Source organism: Oncorhynchus masou, chromosome 28 (genome assembly GCF_036934945.1).
Source record: "Oncorhynchus masou masou isolate Uvic2021 chromosome 28, UVic_Omas_1.1, whole genome shotgun sequence".
NCBI lineage: Eukaryota > Metazoa > Chordata > Actinopteri > Salmoniformes > Salmonidae > Oncorhynchus > Oncorhynchus masou.
The window spans coordinates 52678482-52698472 of record NC_088239.1 but is presented as its reverse complement, the minus strand read 5'-3'; the positions used below and the strand labels follow the sequence as shown (position 1 = coordinate 52698472).

The 19991-nt window shown below is 42.1% G+C and overlaps 1 protein-coding gene and 1 long non-coding RNA gene across 2 annotated transcripts; one reads left to right on the top strand and one right to left on the bottom strand.

Moving 5' to 3' along the window:
* Positions 1-846: 846 nt before the first annotated feature.
* Positions 847-13826, top strand: LOC135517886 (sodium-dependent phosphate transporter 1-B-like). The gene is made up of 11 exons (XM_064942565.1): positions 847-1127; positions 2888-3571; positions 3705-3845; positions 4013-4098; positions 4393-4489; positions 8862-8981; positions 10205-10450; positions 10589-11108; positions 11271-11456; positions 11583-11667; positions 11939-13826. Exons 2-11 carry the CDS (start codon positions 3211-3213, stop codon positions 12092-12094), a joined length of 1998 nt encoding a protein of 665 aa, XP_064798637.1. The 5' UTR covers positions 847-1127; positions 2888-3210; the 3' UTR covers positions 12095-13826.
* A 127-nt stretch (positions 13827-13953) lies between these two features.
* Positions 13954-19810, bottom strand: LOC135517887 (uncharacterized). Its single transcript, XR_010452086.1, has 10 exons — positions 19616-19810; positions 19251-19304; positions 19117-19152; positions 18934-18966; positions 18773-18805; positions 18599-18622; positions 18396-18425; positions 18241-18276; positions 18098-18124; positions 13954-14061 (listed from the first exon to the last, which is right to left on the bottom strand). It is a non-coding gene; the product is annotated as an uncharacterized LOC135517887 (long non-coding RNA).
* Between the last annotated feature and the right edge of the window lie 181 nt (positions 19811-19991).

The window sequence follows — 19991 nt, the reverse complement described above, 5'->3', positions numbered from 1 at the left end:
TGTATTTTACAAAATATATATAATGCAGACAATTTCATTGATGGAAGCTACAATCTATCTACCCCCTAAAATATATATATACAGTACCAGTCAAAAGTTTGGACACACCTACTCATTCAAGGGTTTTTCTTTATTTTTTTCTATTTTCTACATTGTAGAATAATAGTGAAGACACCAAAACTATGAAATAACACATATGGAATCATGTAGTAACCAAATAACTGTTAAACAAATCTAAATCTAATTTATATTTGAGATTCTTCAAAGTAGCCAGCCACACTTTGCCTTGATGACAGCTCTTGGCATTCTCCTAACCAGCTTCATGAGGTAATCACCTGGTGTGCATTTCAATTAACAGGTGTGCCTTGTTAAAAGTTAAGAAAAACCCTTGAGTGAATAGGTGTGTCCAAACTTTTGACTGGTACTGTATCAAAAAAAGAAAGAAAGTTGCAGTCACGGGAAGTAACGCATTTTTTATGAAGAAGAAAAAATAATCTTAATGAAAATGTTGTGATTTTGAAAAAGATAGGCCTACTCCACTGCGGTCATAACAGTGATTTTAGAATGAGTTCAATTAGGCCTCCCACATGCTATTGGAAAATGTGGGTCTTGCCCATTTTGAGTTTGTACAATTTATAACATTGCACTTTATTGCGTGGGATGCTGCCATGAAGGCCGTCATTGTAAATAAGAATTTGTTCTTAACTGACTTGCCTAGTTTACATTTTTTTTTTTATTAAGAGCCACACAACAGAACACTTTTCATCAATGAATCATGAGGTTCCAGTGTAGGTCGATGATTGACAGGTTTTCAGGATGGGGCTGGGCATGACGATGGGTGTTACCAAAGCGCCACCCTCTGATGCTCCATAAAGACTAGCACCCGAAATGTATAAATGCGGCTATAACGGCTCTTGACACAGTCAAACTGTTTTTACAGGAATATAACAGACGAAACGGCAAGCGTACGTTAATATACATTTTTTATTTAGTTATATAAATATTTTAAAATTCAAACCAATCGTTTTCCGTGATTGTTCGTTTCCTGATCCCGCGCGCGCTACTGAGCAAGTTATGCGCGGGCTGAACATGTCCTAGTCTTCTTCAACATTGACAACTAACATGTGGTAAGTTAAACTTGTCATTTTTTTTTTTAAATAGTGCGGTTTTAATTGGTAACTAACGTTTTCGTAACGTTGGTTACGTTACTGTGACTGATATTTTTGTAAATAGCTTGCCGGCTAACGCTAGCAAACGTTTGTTCAATCATGATGATACTAGCTAATATTAACAAAAAAAGAGTTCCTTCACATTGACCGTAACGTTACATCGTAAAGATTATAAAGTCAGCTACCGTACTATACTTAGGTTAATTGTCATTCATTTATAATAACGAAGGGTCGCTAACAATAGATAGCTAAACTTAGCTTTCTAGTATAGCTTATATGGCGGGTATTGACTATTACATTGGTAAACCTAGTTAGGTAGACGACTGGCAATCGCTAAGGTGAGGTGGTTACGAACATTCGACATTGCCGGTCATGTTGCGGTGCGAGTCACGATTGAATGAATTCTGACACGTGCTCTGTGCGTCGTAGTTAGAATTAGATGTCTCTGCAGTTAACATATTACCAACTTTAGATGGCTAACGTTGTTACCCATGTTAAATGTCTAGGCAATAGTTATGAACTTCACGATACCCGATGTTGAGTGCGGAGGCGATTCGTTTTTTGACCGAGTAACTTTAGCCTACCTCTGACTATAATTGAGTCGGTATCAGTCGATACTTTAGGCAGGCCGGCCTGTATGTAAATTATTTCATTAGTAACGTGTAGCTCACTACCTATGTTTGTCCTGTGTAGTTGCAATATTATTCGTTGGGTGCTGCAATCTGTATTAAAATATATATATATATATATATATATTAAAATCTACAATTTTACACGACCTCGGCTAAAGGAGCCGGCGTTATTTAACGCAGAATGGACAGCCCAGTCATCGCACGGTTCAATATATAAGGTCACAAAGTTATCAAACTACGGATTGCAGAACCCAAAGAAAATAACTCCACTAGACACAGGACCAACATGGGGTACAAGTTAACGTTACGTATTAAATAATGGATATGTTTTACTGCAAGTATCGACTGATACCGACTCGGATGTAGTCGGAGGTAGCCTACACTCCGCCAAAACTCACCGCCTCCGAAGTCAACTCCATCGGTCATTGTGGAGTTGCGAATTCTTGGCTATCTAACGTTAGATGGCTAGTGTTATGTTGCATTGTCATGTATACATTTCTCTGCTACGTTGGCAAAGAGTACATTGTCATTTTTTATGTTGTCTAGCTGCCTTTGGCTAGTCTCATCCTGCGACACCCCCCCCCAAAATGGCTTCCTTATTGCATTGTCTTCAGGCAAGACAGACTGTATCTAGAGCGGTACCCATTCAGTCATTGCATGAAACATCCTGGGAACGACGTTGCCTCAATTGCACACATAGTAGCTCACCAGCTCATTTTGCTAAGTAACGAGCAATGTTTTGGCGTTAAAAGGTGGTTTTCTTTTTTGTTCACTGAAATTCTTATTGAATGACCTGGCCACACTTTAATTTTAATAGAAGTGGATATGGTCAGGCTCCAGGTTTGCTATTGCTACTACTGCTGTTTTGAGTAGTGTTGCAAAATGGTTAACCATGTGTGTTTTTTTCGGGTTAGTGGAACCCCAGTTGATGTGGTAGGATTTGACCATCATATATTTACCTGCAGCTGGTCTCTGATTTTAAGATTGTATATCAATATAATAATCTGAGGTACACTGTTCTTGCTTTGTGAAGTTGGAAGAAGGGATGTTTACTTAATTTAGACATTTCTCCCTCTTATCTTTCAGGATGTTCTGTCATTCACCTACAGTGACTGTTGAACAATGTGTGTCTGTTCAGTCTGTATGATTGCCCAAAGCCAAATAAGCCCTAACAAAGCTAGTAAAATTACAGTATAGCAATACTTCACACTTTACCTCACCATTAATTTGTTCAGTCAGGGACAGCACATAGGCTAATCTCAGTAGGTTTGGTTAACCCTCAACCTTGGGGGTTAGGGTATACACACATTGATACCTCATTTAATTTTTCTGCTAGCAAATATCACATTTATTTTTGATATACATTCCCTTATCGTGACATCAATCTTTAGAGTAATCAATCACGCACAATGGTTTCGACAACTCTTGCCACCCTTACCCTGGTGGGCACCACACTAGGGATCACGGCCCAGGTCACTGGTGAACCACTGACAGACTACATGTGGCTTCTCATAGTAGGCTTTATCATCGCCTTCATCCTAGCCTTCTCTGTGGGGGCCAATGACGTGGCCAACTCATTTGGCACGGCAGTGGGCTCTGGAGTGGTCACCTTGCGGCAGGCCTGCATCCTGGCCACTATCTTTGAGACCGTTGGATCTGTGCTTCTGGGAGCCAAGGTCAGCGAGACCATCCGCAAGGGCATCATTGATGTGGACATGTACAACGGCTCCGAACACATGCTTATGGCTGGCTCTGTCAGTGCCATGTTTGGTGAGTGAAACAAATTATTATAATACCATTTTGTAGATAAGAACATAATTTATTTCAATTTGGACATCTTGTGTATGGTTGTACTATGATGTAACGTTGAAATGGTCAAGTTGGCTTTTATGCTGCTTCTTAGGTTCTGCTGTATGGCAATTGGTGGCCTCTTTTCTCAAGCTGCCCATCTCAGGGACCCACTGCATTGTTGGTGCTACCATTGGCTTCTCTCTGGTGGCCAAAGGTCAACAGGGGGTCAGGTGGCTGGAACTTCTTCGGATTGGTGAGTCAGCAGCTTCCGTTGACCACGGCTTACTTTGTGATCCCCGTAGGAGAATTAACAGCTTCTATTATGTGCAATGTTTTTATTCAGACAACTTTGTATGAGTAATGCAAGTGTCTGGTGTTCCTGAGAGCACTATGCATTGCTAATTTTTGTTATCTCCACAGTTGCCTCCTGGTTTCTCTCCCCCCTTCTGTCTGGCATCATGTCAGGTGTCCTTTTCTACTTTGTTCGTATGTTCATCTTGCACAAGGTAAGCTGACAAATCTGCTTCTATCTAAATCTAGATGTTCTTAAATTGTAGGAAGCTTCTTGTTGGAAATGGTTGTAGTCTGTGCCAGACCATAGATGATGTCCCAGACATAACAAGGTCATTATATTAAACAAAGACACTCCTTGTTCTTTGGACAGGGGTAATATTCTGTGTAATCTCACAGGCCATTATGTTAGATAAAATGTACTGACGCACCTTCTATTCTGCCATCAAATGTAAGCTGACAGTACAATGGGGAGCATGGTGTTTTGATATCTGTTTGTCCCTATGTAGAAAGACCCGGTGCCCAATGGTCTGAAGGCTCTGCCTGTCTTCTATGCTGTCACAATGATGATCAACCTATTCTCCATCATCTTCACTGGAGCTCCAAGTGAGTATCGTTGTCCCAGTCTACCATCACCATGCCTGCCTACAGCCTAAAATAATCTTCTCCCTTAGCCAGTCGGATACCTACACTTTTTTTCAAGACTGAAACGGACTGCTTACTGTTCTCGGAGAAGGCCTGTTATTTTAACCTGTTGTGTTTTGGGTCTTTTCTTGAATGTATATGTCATCATGACATAATTAAATTACAGAGAGGAGCACTTCACAACAGGGAGCTGGAAATAGGATTTCTCTTTATTCTTGACGACAGTGTATGTCCCTTTCCCACACAGAGGAGGAAAAGTGGAAGTAAAGAGGTTGTTAACTCTGCAACTGTGCCTCCGTCAGTAGTCTCGTTGAGTAGGGCCATATAAAATCTGCGTTTCGGACAGACTCCAGACCTTAAAATTTAAAGTATGTGTGTATTAATCAAGAGAAACAAAATTAAACAGTGATTTGTATTTTCCTGTGACTTTCTGAAACAGCAAAAATGCCCCTGTCGTCGTTGTATGTCTGGTCTATACTTTGTGTAGCGGTTAGCGACAATGCTAATGATATCTGTCTGTTGGTAGATGGCAAGACATTCCCCAAAACTCACAATTAAATGTTAGCTACAATGTAGCATATGCCTACATAGCAGAATGAAATCATGATTACTTGCATCAATCCTTTGGCTATTTGTTTTGTAAAATCTGCAATCACGAGTGCTATAGAAACACTGCTAACCAAACAACGGTCTCATTTGCATGAAAGGGTAATTACACCCACATTTCTTAGCTATTTCTTTCCTTTCTCAGACACCAAGTAGTTTACTGATGTGGTTTAAGCATTGGTGTGGACTTAGAAACTCCAATTTAGTTTTTCTATTAATAAGTGTGCTTTCTGGGAGCAGAAACCTGGAAGAAATTGATTTCATAGGACCCTAATTGAGAGCACTGTGAATATTAAGGTCTGTTATATTGTTCACTTTTTAGCTTTGAAATTCTAATTAAATTAGCAACTTTTGCTCCTTGTTTTCTTCTACCTACAGGACCGAACAGTTCAAGAATTCAACTGGCCTGGGCCATTAAATGAAGGCTACAGGCCAGAGTATGACTTGATGTGTATATACACACATCTGCACACCCACTCAGAGGAGACCACATGCACTCACTCACATAATGTACTGTTGTCAGTCACACCTACATGTGAGTGTACTGTACATGGGGACCTTTTACTCTGGGGTACCTCACATGAAGTTCCATACAGAGATTGCATTCCAGGAATCCTGCTCAATATATTCCCACACAATTGAGAAGAGCTCAGGGAGGGATTAATTGGAGAACCAGATATTACATAATGACATGTAGGCCTACTGTATTAAAACACGCGCTGAGGAGGACGTATCTTTACACATACTGGCACACTTTTAGACTCTGGCCACTGCCTGTAACTAGAGCTGGCTTATTACGAGGCTAATCCTGATCTTTAGACACTTGGTCGGTTAGTCACTCCCTCATGTTATAAGCACCTGGATTAAGAATTCAAAACAAGATGAGTCCATGATTAGCCCCTTCCCACACTTCCCTTTTTTTCACAATTCATTCAGGTGCATTGTATCCAAATGGGTTTTACTATTTCAGAACACATTTCAACTGTCCTCTTGTGAGAATCTTTTGAACCACAGAAATCACAGGATAAGTAATGGATTATGTCACCTTTTTTTTGGCTGTATTTGGCTCTGGAGTTGTGTAACAGTAGTATAGTGGTGACTGATCTGCTAGTCTAATACAACTCCATTTAAACTCAATGGGTGAAGAGGAAGGTGGCCAAGACGGGGAACTATACATTTTGTTTCCTGTTTTAGAACTCTGTTTCTTTTGGTTTAACATGGTGGTGTGAAAGCACTCAGGCAATCCCGCAAGCGCGTTCCTATACACAATATAGCCAATCTTAGTGCCAAAGGGCTCAGTTGGAATGGGTGAAAAAAATGAATGCATCTCAGGCCTGAGAATTGAGGTCAAGAGTGGATAATTTATAGAAGAGGCCTTGGTGTTCCACACCTTGTAAATCACCCAAGTAAATAGAGCTGTGCTAAAATAAGTCATTAGGAAGCTGTACTATAGAATGCTTTGCCGACAGAGGAAAGGGTAGTCACCATTTTATGAGCATGTCAACATTTAGCCTATGTTTGATTTGTAGAACCAACCAAGCAAATACTGGTCCCCTCTAGTTAGAGAATCAAATATATTTCTTCACTCACTTGGATAACCTGCCTGGCCTTCACTACAAACTATTCACATTCAGTGGACACACCCCATGTCCCTACATTTCAATATGCTTTAGCTAGAAGGCTAATTTTCTGCTTCGGTTACCCTTTGGAAAACAAACAGTGGGTGGCTTGGTTGCTTAGGTTACACTAAACAATTGGGAAAATGGAGATGCCTGATCACAGTGGAGCAGCTGAGAAGAATGGGTTTAATAAACTGAACTGTGACTCAGTATACACTGCATGCCAAAAATACGACAGTGTCTAAATGTCTGAATGGTACATCTTGATAATGCATATTGCCTGTTTCCACAGATTAAACTTTTTGGTGGGGCTTAATAAGCGGACACCAGTTCATTATCGGAGTAAACGGCAATTGAGAGATTAGTTTATAGTGTTCTGTGGTATATGGCCCTTCAAATGACTGATTTTAGAACATGATAGATTCTGATAGGCAAGCAATGCTAAATGCAACTGACATAGTTGGAGTAACCTACTTTTATGTTCATACAGTTAGGAAAAGTTGTGCTTTGACTTTTTTTATTCTGGTTACTTTTTAGTTTATCAACATTGTTTATTCTACTAGTGGTAGGAGTGACACGAACTGGGACCATAAAGAGGATAATTGGCAAAAGCCACCCATCCCAACTATACAATTAATGGTCATGAGTGCTGGGGCTGAAATGCTCTTGGGGGGGAAAAACAACTAACTATATTATTGTAGTAGGCCACGGGATGCAAAGGTTTAGAAGGGAGTGGTTTGAAACGCAGCAGTTGTTAAATTCCACTTCCTGAGACCTCCATTATTCATCCCACTGGATGGAGGGGTGTAGACTTGCCCCTTTTTTGTGGGTGTGTTTATTACGACTGGCCGTTGCTAGTTTTTTTTGCCTATTGTAAAAAAAAAATAAAAAAAATGTTAAATCTCTGGAAATGTAATCCACTATAGGTCATCAACATGTACTGTCAACAAATGTCCCTCAGCACATACTGAATAATGCAGACTCCATTCTCCTCTTTCAGGGACATATTTTTTCCCACTGTTAATTTGGCACCAGCCACTCTCTCCTTCCCCACACAAATGTCTACTGGCCGTACCTGTTTTGGGCTGTCACTGAGTCATTCTGGACTAGTCTAATGGAAGAAGCCTCCGCTGTTCTTAGAAGAAAAACATTCTAACACCCCCTTCCCATTTCCTCTCCTCTGCCTCTCCCCTCCTGGAGGGGGTGAGTTTGTTGCGTAACTAAATACTCATTGCCCATGTGGCACGGCCTGCAGGCTAGTGCTGCAGCATGTGAGGATGAGTCAGTAGACTACACAGGAAAGAGCATGATGGACTCTGCCCTTCAATGAACACCACGATGAGACACCGTTATCTCAGGGCCCTGGCCTCCCATTTCCAACACGTCGCTTGCTGCCCCCCCCCCCCCACCTGTCGTGGTCCTTTCCCTGCCAGCAGCATGCACAAGACCGCGTTGGCACCCCCACAAACACTATCGCTCGCAGTCTTGGCACACAGATGTCTGTTATGCTTCTGCGAACACTTAGGCTTCCTTCTGTTTAAGTCCTCTCCTAAACTTTTTTAAGGCACTCGCTGTGAGAGGATCATGTGAATGCGACATCCCTCGTCATTCACATGCTCCTCACCCACAGCATTGTGTAACTGTTCAGATCTATTGGCACGCTACCGTGCCAGATTTAACTGGAACATGTGCCACTTGCTGTGGCCCATTCTTGTAGCTAGTGGTGAAGGTGTGTGTTTTTGGGTGATATTTTCCCTGGAAATATGACCATGTGCAATGAGTAGATAACCATGGATGTCCAAAATAGCGTTCTACCATTTCACCCTCTTTTAAAATGTTTTTCTCTGTACTCAATATGTTAATTTATCCTATTGAATCATTCTTTATTGTTACGGTTGATATTGTATAATTTAGAAATGTTTTTTTAAAGTGAATATTTATAATAGGAATGGGCTACTGTAATTCTACCAACTATAGATGAGGAGCCAGGTCCAGATAAAATATTAGTCTGAAGACTTACTGTAAACCTGTAGAAAGGTAGCGTATGCTGCCTTGTTTTTCAAAACCATCTTTCGTCTTTCTCCTGTGTCACTGCTTGGTTACTCCAGTGCTTGGATTTGACAAGATCCCATGGTGGGGCACACTGCTCATCTCTTTGGCCTGTGGTGTGCTGACTGCCCTGTTGGTCTGGTTTATAGTCTGCCCACGCCTCAAGAAGAAGATTGAACGTAAGTACATTTTCTTTCCCCTTAAGTTTGGCATACCTCTTACAAAGCTGCTAATTTATGGTTTTATTTGATTAGAGAATTTGAAGTACTCCTTTCACGGTCTTACCTGGAAAATATGTTTGCTTGGGTACTGTTAAACTGCTGCCTTACATTTGGGCACAGAAAGTGTCATAGGGATTAATACTGCATGTGTGTGTGGCTTCAACCATTCACCCCCAAGATTTTAATCCAGCAAATGGATTCAGGGCTGCGGATATGTTGTTTTACACTAATTCTGTGTTCTGGCTTGTCTTGGAAGTACTGAAGTCTGATCTTTTTAATACAAATCTGCATTGAATTGCCAATGAGCTTAAAATGCAGTGTGATAATTGTGCTGGTCAAAAGTAGACCTGTCTATTAATAGTGAAAAGTCTCATCACATGGTCTGAAATCCAGGATGAAAAAGTTAACCCTTTTCTTAAATAGCCTCCCTTTGAATGGTTACAAAAATGAAAAGTTAGATTTTATATTGTCTGTATTTTATCTTAACTTCACTATGGGGCCAATGGTGGGTCTTGTGAAAGGTTAATACATTTGCGGCTGATGTACAGCTGAAATATCCGTGATCTGTCTGGTAGGGTCCTATTCTACTAAATGGAGCCGCTTAATTGGTTCATAGTGATCCACTCATTGGCCTTTACCTCAACTAGAATAGCCATGGGTTGACTTAAAGTATTGACGTGAAGTTGGCACTGAATCACAGGGTTAAGACTGCAGGTGACTACTGACATGGCTCAAGTCGAAAACAAACTGCTACCGCCTCAACTCCTGTCCTAACCAGTTTGGATGACGCAATCAGGTCAACTGGCTAGATAGCAGACCAAACCGTTCTTAGGACTCACGAGGTGGACATATGTTTGCATTGAATATCTGAAACTGCAAACCAAAAGTCATACAGGATACATCCACTTTCAGACCTTATCTACATAGGCCTACATGTAAAGGTTTTAGTCGACGGCACAATGTAAATATGCTAAAATTAGTACAGTCATTAGCCCTTACCTGCTCTTATGAACATTTTGGCTCTGTCAAATTTGAATGTGTTTACCCCTATAGTAATTGCTTTTGTTTTCTCAGCTTAAATATTGAGGTGTATACGAACCAAATGTGCATGTTCCCTCACTGTACCGTATTTGTGTTTGGTCTTGAGCCCAGGCAGTCTAACGCCACTCTTCCTCCTCCAGGAAAAATCAAGTCTTCCAGCCCCTCTGAGAGCCCCCTGATGGAGAAGAGGGAACTGAGGGAGGGGCCTGTACCCTGTACCATCCTGAAGCCTGTCCCTGAGGAGCCCCCTCCACCCCCCTCCCCTGCCTCCCACACTGACCCAGACACCCTCTCCCAGCCTCCCCAAGAGGAGCGCAGGGTCACCTTTGGTATTGGAGATTCTGATGATTGCGACAAGGAAGGCAAGGAGTCTGAGACCGGCAATGGTGAGTCATGGGGAGGTTCTGGCTGCCTTGGTAAATGGGTTGGGAAAAATTAGAAAATGGGATAAATATTCTGTGAATACTAATGGTAATCCATGACTGACTACACTATTGCTTACTTTAAAGTCTATTTTTAATCAGTCCCAAAAGTGCAGTTCAGCAACGGCCCAGCCCACATCCCCAGTAACGGTTACAGCCAGTACCACACGGTGCACAAGGACTCCGGACTCTACAAAGACCTGTTACACAAGCTCCACCTTGCTAAGGTGGGCGACTGCATGGGCGAGGCAGGCGACAGACCCATTCGCCGCAACAACAGCTACACCTCCTACACCATGGCCATCATCGGCATGCACGGGGACTTTCGGCCCAAAGAGGGCGAGTTCCACGCCAGCGAGGACAAAGGTACAGAGAAGAAGCGTGTACGCATGGACAGCTACACCAGCTACTGCAACGCTGTGGCCGAGCACGGGGCTCCTGAGGGCCTGGGGGAGGCAGAGGTGACTCTGGAGATGGGAGAGGAGGACGCTGGCAGCAACCGCAGCTCTCTGGAAGAGGATGGCCATGACCATGACCGCCCAGAGGTCTCAGAGCTCTTCAGGTTCCTCCAGATCCTCACAGCCTGCTTTGGCTCCTTTGCCCACGGGGGCAACGATGTCAGGTAGGGAGATGTTCCATCTTGGATGTTTTGTCAAGATGAATAGTCATTTTCTTGCTGTTTAAGTGTTTTTGGACAGGTAGTTTGGTTGCTGCTTATATGTTCATGTAGAGGGACTTTTTGTACTTGGTTTGTATTTGCGTAACCTAGTCTCTTCTCCTGCAGCAATGCCATTGGTCCATTGGTAGCGCTGTGGCTGGTGTACAATAGTGGTTCTGTGAACTCCAGTGCCCCCACACCCATCTGGCTGCTGTTGTATGGAGGAGTTGGCATCTGCCTTGGGCTCTGGGTGTGGGGTCGCAGGGTTATCCAGACCATGGGAAAGGACCTCACCCCAATCACTCCCTCCAGGTATGGACCAGACTGACAAATCCAAGTCAGTCAAATGGCACCTTTACAACATAACGTTCCCCACAGTCCTGAGACTTGGACAGACAACCAACCGTTCACTCAATTCTGGATTTCTTTTCCTTGCAGTGGTTTCAGCATTGAACTTGCCTCAGCCTTGACCGTTGTGGTTGCCTCCAACATTGGCCTGCCTGTCTCCACCACCCACTGCAAGGTAAGCTGTTCAGCCTTGGACACGGTGGTCTGACGGGGAGGAGGGCTGGGTAATATGGAAGGCAGGGAGCCGTGAACAGGATGTCTGCTTTTTGGCAGTTCAAACTGGTTTTAATTTCCACTTTAAAACACTGAAAAGCAAGATAAAAACAGATTCCAGTCAGCTACTGTTAGGGGGACTGTTGTCCACGTCTTAATGCGCCATGGTTCCTAAGTGTTTAACAAAGGTCAGTGCGTCAATCGCGTGTGTGTGTGTGTGTGTGTGTTGCCAGGTTGGCTCTGTGGTAGCGGTTGGCTGGCTGCGCTCCAGGAAGGGTGTGGACTGGCGTCTGTTCCGGAACATCTTCATGGCCTGGTTTGTGACTGTGCCCATCTCTGGTCTGATCAGCGCTGCCATCATGGCCCTCTTCTTCTATGTTATCCTGTAAGCCCAGGGCTTCCTGCACCCCACAACGGGAGGAGAAAGAACAAGCGCCCACTCGCACCAGGGGAGAGGGGGAGTGAAAAAGAGGGGTTGGAAGGCAATTATATGCCCCTAACCAACATACCCGATGGTAGAAATACATAAAGAAGAAATGTTCATGGAAAAAAGGATTTTGTGATATTGGCCTGTGGTTTTTGGCTGCGTCATTTTCAACCATAAGTGATGGTTGTTGGTTCCGCCAGATTACTTCCAATGGGACATGAATTTATTCTGACTTGGCTGTATTTTTTGTTGTTGTTGCTTTTCAATGCTCATGATCTTGTAAATAACTAATCAAACCATTTTTTTGATTCTCCACTACTTCCATTTTTTTTTATTGTGTAATTATGTACATACTACCATGTTCCTGTTCTTTTAAAAAAATCTTATTTTACAAGTTCGTATGACACAATTACAATGCAGTATTGGCCTTTATTGAAAGATCTTTCTCCTGACCTACATATTAAAAAATGCTCAAAGTAACCTAGAAGGTTGAAAGTGAAGTTATTGGGGGTGGTGTTCGCCTTTATATGCCATTGTCAAATGTGTTTGTCTTTTTGTCTAAGTTTTTAAAGAATTGTGTGTGGAATTGGTTTTCCTCGTGTGCAGGTGTGCTTGTTTTCCCCTCGCCCTTTACTGATCGAACAGAGTTTGACTGTCATTCAGCCATTCAACAACCCTAGCCTGTAGAAGTACAAGAAACGATGCGCAAGCCCCTCTGAGCTGATTGTCTCAACTTGTTACAATGGTCCCTCAGATTTTCCTCTAGGTCAGTCATTGGCTCAGCATTTATTCTAATGCAATAGATGGCTTTGTGTCAGACTACCTAATTTAACTTAAATGTGCTCAACATGAAACCAGACTGAGTAGACTCCTTTGTTCCTCTACTTACATATGCTCTTTGAGCACAGAGCAGGTGTTACGGGACCTGACCTCACCTAGCTCTTACCACACTGGCTGTTGGGACAAATTATAATTTATTCTTTGGGAAAATGGCACATTTTTTCTAAGTAATGTTTTGTGGTCTGAAACAGTCACACTTTCATATGGCTAGTTATTTTAAATACAATTGTTTTAAAGGCATTATAAGAAGTTAATTTCAATAGTTTTAACTTTCACTTGCTTCAAAACAATCTAGTACCATACATCAGTATATATTCTGAGTCAGCTTTGGTATTATTCATGGTGATAGCGGACCTCTGAACATGAGGTTACCTGAACAAATTTGCTGGTGGAATGTTGGTGAGGGGAAACACTCAAATGAAAAGACCATATTTCCTGTTAAACTTGATTGCATCAAACTAGATGGCGCAATGTGTTAGTTCTGCTCAAACCTTCTGTAGTCTCTTTGTTTTGCAATTTAACATCAGAATTTTTACTTCCCTGTACTCATGCTCTGTGGAATGTACACTTGCATACACATCGGGTTACTCTTGCCACCCCCTCTCAGCTAAATGTTGTTATATCTGGTTGATGAGATTAGTGTGAGAGATGGCAGGTTGCTACCCTAAACCTGGTGTGGGGATGCTGTGATGGCGTGCTGTGATGCCACTGAGCGTTGCAGTACTAAATGCATTTAGACTTAGATGCTTTAGTTGCCTTTTTTTTTTTTTAGGCACCAAAGAAAAGACTGGTTTGTTAAGCACAGACGATCTACTCAGACTGGACAAAGGAAAATAAATACAAATTGAAAGCTATTACCTTGTATTTTCATTTTCTATCTGTATTTAAGTTGTAATGTGCTTTGAAAGACTCACTTCTCATAAACCATGACATTTCAAATAAAGACCTATTGCATAAGGATAGTCACACAGCAGTGTAATAGAATGTTAAGATGTTTCTCTTTATTGACAGTAAACTTCCGCTGCAGTGTTCCTCGGGTTCTGTAATGGGTCTGCAGGCTAGGCCTCCTGCAGGCTCACTCCACCTCAGCTGTGATACAGAGTGAGAATTGATTCCTTTAGGTTATCTGACCATCACACACGTGTCCTACTCCCCCAGGAGTCTCAAAGCCACGTGTATGACTCATCAACCAACCCCCATCGTCTCCTGACCTGAATCATTCTAGCAGTGAAAAGTCGTTGATACAGAACATTTGGGCTCCTTTTATGCCCAGTAAAGTGAATGTAAAGGGTAACCCCATGATCGAGAAACTAGTTGTAAATGATTACAATACATAACCATTTATTTTCAGGGATCAAGACCCAAAGCCTAAGATGGACTGAACATGCAGACAATAACCTTGGTCCTATATTTTGTCCATAATGTGCCTCCGACTCATACAGGCTAGGAAAGGAACGGTGCATCTCGGGTCCATAAATAACCCAGGACACAGCAGATGATGCAGAACTAATCAAGCACAGATGAGTGTCTGGGGATAGGTGTCTTAGAGTGCCCTGGATTTCTGTCCTAGAAAGTCTAAAAGCAAGGGGGCCAATACACAATGTCGCTTCTGCTTACAATGTCCTAGAAGTTGTGCAGTAAAACCTAGCGCTTGTAGTTTAACTAATTCAACTAGTTTATTTTGTGACTCATTCTAGGACAGTCTCTCCATGGAGTGTTTTGGTCATGAAGCTACTAATAAAGTGTTTTTCCCCATGAACTCACAGAGAGGAAATCTTGACCATATAAAGAATGCTTGACAACCGGTGTAAAACGTTTATTTTTTTACAGTGACTCAGACTGGCTGGCATAGTTCACTTTTTTCACTGTCTTTTTGCAAAAGTAGCTTGTTAACTATTATTCAACATATGTTGATGTGCTCACTACAAGGCACAGTTTTTAGGAGAACAAAGATGTCATTACTTGTTCGCATGAGTGTAATAAAAACATGTTTTCACTGCCAGGATTATACAACTGTGCTTACTGTGTGTTGTAAGATTTCAGTTTCACCAGACGGAAATGTAGAGGGTAAACCGATGAAGCTCATTCCTTACCCGTCTATTTCATCCCACTTGGGACAGTCTTTTTTGAATCAAGTTAAACCCCAGCATCCTCACATTTTATGAGTGGAAATATTCAACAGCTAGAGCAAACGCATGCAGGCACACACATTTTAATGGAACATGGATACTAGAGGGGTCAAATTAGGAAATGATCACCTTTGTCTCAAAAAACCATTGTCAGTTGTTCAAACTATGACATGTACTAACAAGTAGATATCAGTTATATCCTACCTAAATTGCCCATTTCATTGGCTTCAAGGTATTCTAGGAAGGGACAGAAGACTTTAAAATCGTATTTTTAACACTCCTCGGTAAGAAAAGCACCACTTATTTTTAAAATTAGGAATCCAATGTGCCATTTGTTTATTTCTGTGTTTACGTGACTAATGCTACTACTTTTTGGAAAATGTGATTGGCTAGTATTGGTTTCAAATGTGTTGTGGATATTTTGTGTTACATTGGTTATAATCATCTTCTCTGAGTAACTTGAGAAGACATGAGACTCTACCTGTGAGGAAAAAGGTAACCCAAGGTTATGAGGGTATATGTGTTTTTACATGACACACTATATACAGTGCCTTTGGAAAGTATTCAGACCCCTTGACTTTTTCCACATTTTGTTACTTCACTGTCTTATTCTAAAAATTGATTAAATAAAAAATTAAATCCTTAGCAATCTACGCACAATACCCCATCATGACAAAAAAAACAAATACCTTATTTACATAAGTATTCAGACCCTTTGCTATGAGCCTCGAAATTGAGCTCAGGTGCATCCTGTTTCCATTGATCATCCTTGAGATGTTTCAACAACTTGATTGGAGTCCACCGGTGGTAAATTCAATTGATTGAACATGGTTTAGAAAGGCACACACCTGTCTATATAAGATCCCACAGTTAACAGTGCATGTTAGAGCAAAAACCAAGCCATGAGATCGAAATAATTGTCCGTAGAACGCTGAGACAGGATTGTGTTGAGGCACAGATCTGGGGAAGGGTACCAAATAAATTCTGCACCATTGAAGGCCCCCAAGAACACAGTTGCCACCACCATTCTTAAATGGAAGAAGTTTGGAACCACCAAGACTCATCCTAGAGCTGGAGGAAACCTGGCACCATCCCTATGGGGAAGCATGGTGGTGGCAGCATCATGCTGTAGGGATGTTTTTCAGCGGCAGGGACTTGGAGACTAGTCAGGATCAATGCAAAGATGAACGGAGCAAAGTACAGAGAGATCCTTGATGAAAACCTGCTCCAGAGCGCTCAGGACCTCAGACTGGGGAGAAGGTTCACCTTCCAACAGGACAACGACCCTAAGCACCCCGCCAAGATAACGCAGCAGTGGCTTCGGGACAAGTCTCTGAATGTCCTTGAGTGGCCCAGCCAGAGTCCTGAATTGAACCCGATCTAACAGCTCTGGAGCGACCTGAAAGCTCTGGAGCGACCTGCAGCAACGCTCCCCATCCAACCTGACAAGAGCTTGAGAGGATCTGCAGAGACTAATGGGAGAAACTCCCCAAATACAGGTGTGCTAAGTTTGAACCGTCATACCCAAGAAGAATCAAGGATGTAATCGCTGCCAAAAGTGCTTCAACAAAGTACTGACTAAAGGGTCTGAATACTTATGTAAATGTAATATTGTGATGTTTTTGCTTTGTTATTATGGTGTATTGTGTGTAGATTGATGTGGGAAAAAAACGATTTATTCACATCTAGAAAAAGTAAAGGGGTCTGAATACTTTCCCGAAGGCACTATATACAAAAGTATGTAGACACCCCATCAAATTAGTGGATTCGGCTATTTCAGCCACACCCAATGCTGAAAGGTGTTAAAATGAGCACACAGCCATGCAATCTCCATAAACAAACACTGGCAGGAGAATGGCCTTACTGCCGCGCTCAGTGACTTTCAACGTGGCAGCGTCATAGGATACCACCTTTCCAACAAGTCAGTTTGTAAAATTTCTGCCTTGCTCGAGCGTCCCCGATCTACTGTAAGTTCTGTTATTGTGAAGTGGATACGTCTAGGAGCAACAATGGCTCAGCCGCGAAGTGGTAGGCCACACAGCCTCACAGAACGGGACTGCTGAAGTGGGTACAGCGTAAAAATCGTCTGTCCTCGGTTGCAACACTCACTGCCGAGTTCCAAACTGCCTCTGGAAGCAACGTCAGCACAATAAATGTTCAGTCAGTATCTGACTGAGCGGGAGCTTCATGAACTGGGTTTCCATGGCCGAGTAGCCGCACATAAGACTAAGATCACCATGTGCAATGCCAAGCTTCGACTGGAGTGGTGTTAAGCTTGCTGTCATTGGACTTTGGAGCAGTGGAAATGCATTCTTCAGAGTGATGAATCACGCTTCACCATCTGGCAGTCCGACTGACGAATCTGGGTTTGGCGGATGCCAGGAGAACGCTACCTGTCCGAATGTATAGTGCCAACTGTATAGTTTGGTGGAGGAGGAATAATGGTCTGGGGCTATTTTTCATGGTTCGGGGCAGGCTAGGCCCCATAGTTCCATTAAAGGGAAATCTTAACGCTACAACATTCAATGACATTCTAGACGATTTTGTGCTTCCAACTTTGCTGCAACAGTTTGGAGAAATCCCTTTCCTGTTTCAGCATGACAATGCCCCGTGCACAAAGCGAGGTCCATACAGAAATGGTTTGTCGAGATCGGTGTGGAAGAACTTGACTGGCCTGCACAGAGCCCTAACCTTAACCCCATCGAACACCTTTGGTGATGAATTGGAAAGTAGACTGCGAGCCAGGCCTAATCGCCCAACATCAGTGCCCAACCTCTCTAATGCTCTTGTGGCTGAATGGAAGCAAGTCCCCGCAGCAATGTTCCAACATCTAGTGGAAAGCTTTCCCAGAAGAGACGAGGCTGTTACAGCAGCAAAGGGGGGTCCAACTCCATATTAATGCCCATGATTTTGGAATGAGATGTTCGACAAGCAGGTGTCCACATACTTTTGGTCATGTAATGTATTTTGTTAAAGATTAAGAGGTAAATACTCGCCATCTACATCCTCATCAGACTCGGACTCTGTTGGAAAACAGGAGAGTTAGGCTTATACATATACTTACATGAATCTGATATATATATAATTTTTATAATCTACAGGTGTGTCTTTGAACACCATGCATTCAACCCTTCCTTACCCTCATGGTCTGCATCAACGTTTCTGTCTCTGTCTGCTGGAAAACGACAGGAGTAAAGTTATGTCATCTGAACAAACTAAGCAAAAACCACATGCCCATCAATAACTCATTTTTTTCCTGTGAGTTTTGTAATAACATGTGACACATGCTCTTACCCATGTCCTCCTCCTGAGTGGAATTCTGCTCTGTATTTTTTTTTAAATGAAATAAATTATGACACGGCACACATTTACAAAATCGTATGGTAAATCAAATTTTATCCAACAATGCAGAGCTAAAGATGAAAAATAAAATAGAAAAATAGAAATATGGTTGATTAATACGTATGCATATGCATACAGCAGACTACAGTGCTTACCAGTATTTTCATCTTGAACAGGCTCTACAGTAGACATATGAAAAATAACATTTGTTAATAGAAAACAAGAGGTCAAATCGTACTATTTCACAATCAATAGGCCAAATGCACAAAAAGACAGATAATGGCTCTGATGTCCCCTTATTTGTTTTTAGAAGGGTAGGATTCCCTTACCCAAGTAGCACACATCTGCACTATGTGCATCCTCTGTAGATGGAAGGAAATATGGAAATGATTGTTCCTTCATCGTATTAATTAAAATGAATACAAATTATATGGCGAGGCAATTTCAGACAGGTCATAGACTTAAATCATTGCCTGTGTCACTGTCTTACCATTCATTTGCGCTGCTTCGAACTCCTCAGGATCTGAGGACAGAAGGGAGGACATGCAGGGAAATTATTTTTGCTTAATGCAGAGAGAGAAGTATAGTCAAATTAATTTCAGTTGTTAACGATAAGGCAGTTGCTCTGCATGGAGCAGAAGCTCCTTTATCTCTGAGATATGGATCATTGTACCTCTCCTTTGCAGGTCACTTAGCTGCTCCAGCCCCACTGGAAAAAGTCAAAAACCTATATGAGTTGACAGGAATGCACTCAACATCATCATCATTATCATCCTCATTGTCATCATCCATAATGGGCTTCCTCACCATCCTCTGCAAATGTGTCCTTTTTTTCTGCTGATTCCAGGGATGCAGCGAGAGCTGGGGATGTCAGAAAGCAATTTTTTTTATCACATTTGAATATTATATTATCCAACACAAATGATATGTGATTATATACCATGTTATCCATCAAATGTAAGGATTCAATAGAAACCCAATCACATAAAATAGGCGATAGGCCTTATTTATAGGCCTTATTTAGGCCTTATTTACATGACCATTGCATAATACAACATGAAACAGCATCATCTCAGTACAATGCTTCATCAAATGACACAACTGAGGGATATTTAAACACATATATTGGACATGTTATGAATTTAAGAATATAAAACACACAATTATCATACCAGTATGGAATCCTGTTGCGGCCAGAAAGAGGAATATGGGCACCTCGACTCATCTTGGCTCCGTGGTTGGTTATAGTAGGTGTTATAGGGTCGGTCCAAATTGGGTAGTTTTTTTGTCGGCCAGTGGCCCTTTTATACAGTCTCTCTCATCACATGCTTTGCATGGACAGGCGGCTGTGGTACCATTGTCCCTCCCTACCTGTGGGCATCTGGGTGGCATATCCCGGCCACAACACAACAGACGTGTCATTATTCAGGGTGTGAATGCCACCCATTGTCAGCTCCTCTGTCAGATGCCCCTTTATTTGGGGTGCTGGTGTGTGATTGGAAGGGGAGGGTGTTTGTAGGATGGTCTGTCCATGTTGTCAAAAGCAAA

What these genes read in the sequence shown, in the direction of transcription:
- LOC135517886 (XM_064942565.1), top strand. Translation starts at nt 3,211, where the DNA reads ATGGTTTCGACAACTCTTGCCACCCTTACCCTGGTGGGCACCACACTA. An exon ending in CACGGGGGCAACGATGTCAG is followed by an intron (nt 11,109 to 11,270) that starts GTAGGGAGATGT and finishes CTTCTCCTGCAG; the next exon opens with CAATGCCATTGGTCCATTGG. An exon ending in TCTCCACCACCCACTGCAAG is followed by an intron (nt 11,668 to 11,938) that starts GTAAGCTGTTCA and finishes GTGTGTTGCCAG; the next exon opens with GTTGGCTCTGTGGTAGCGGT.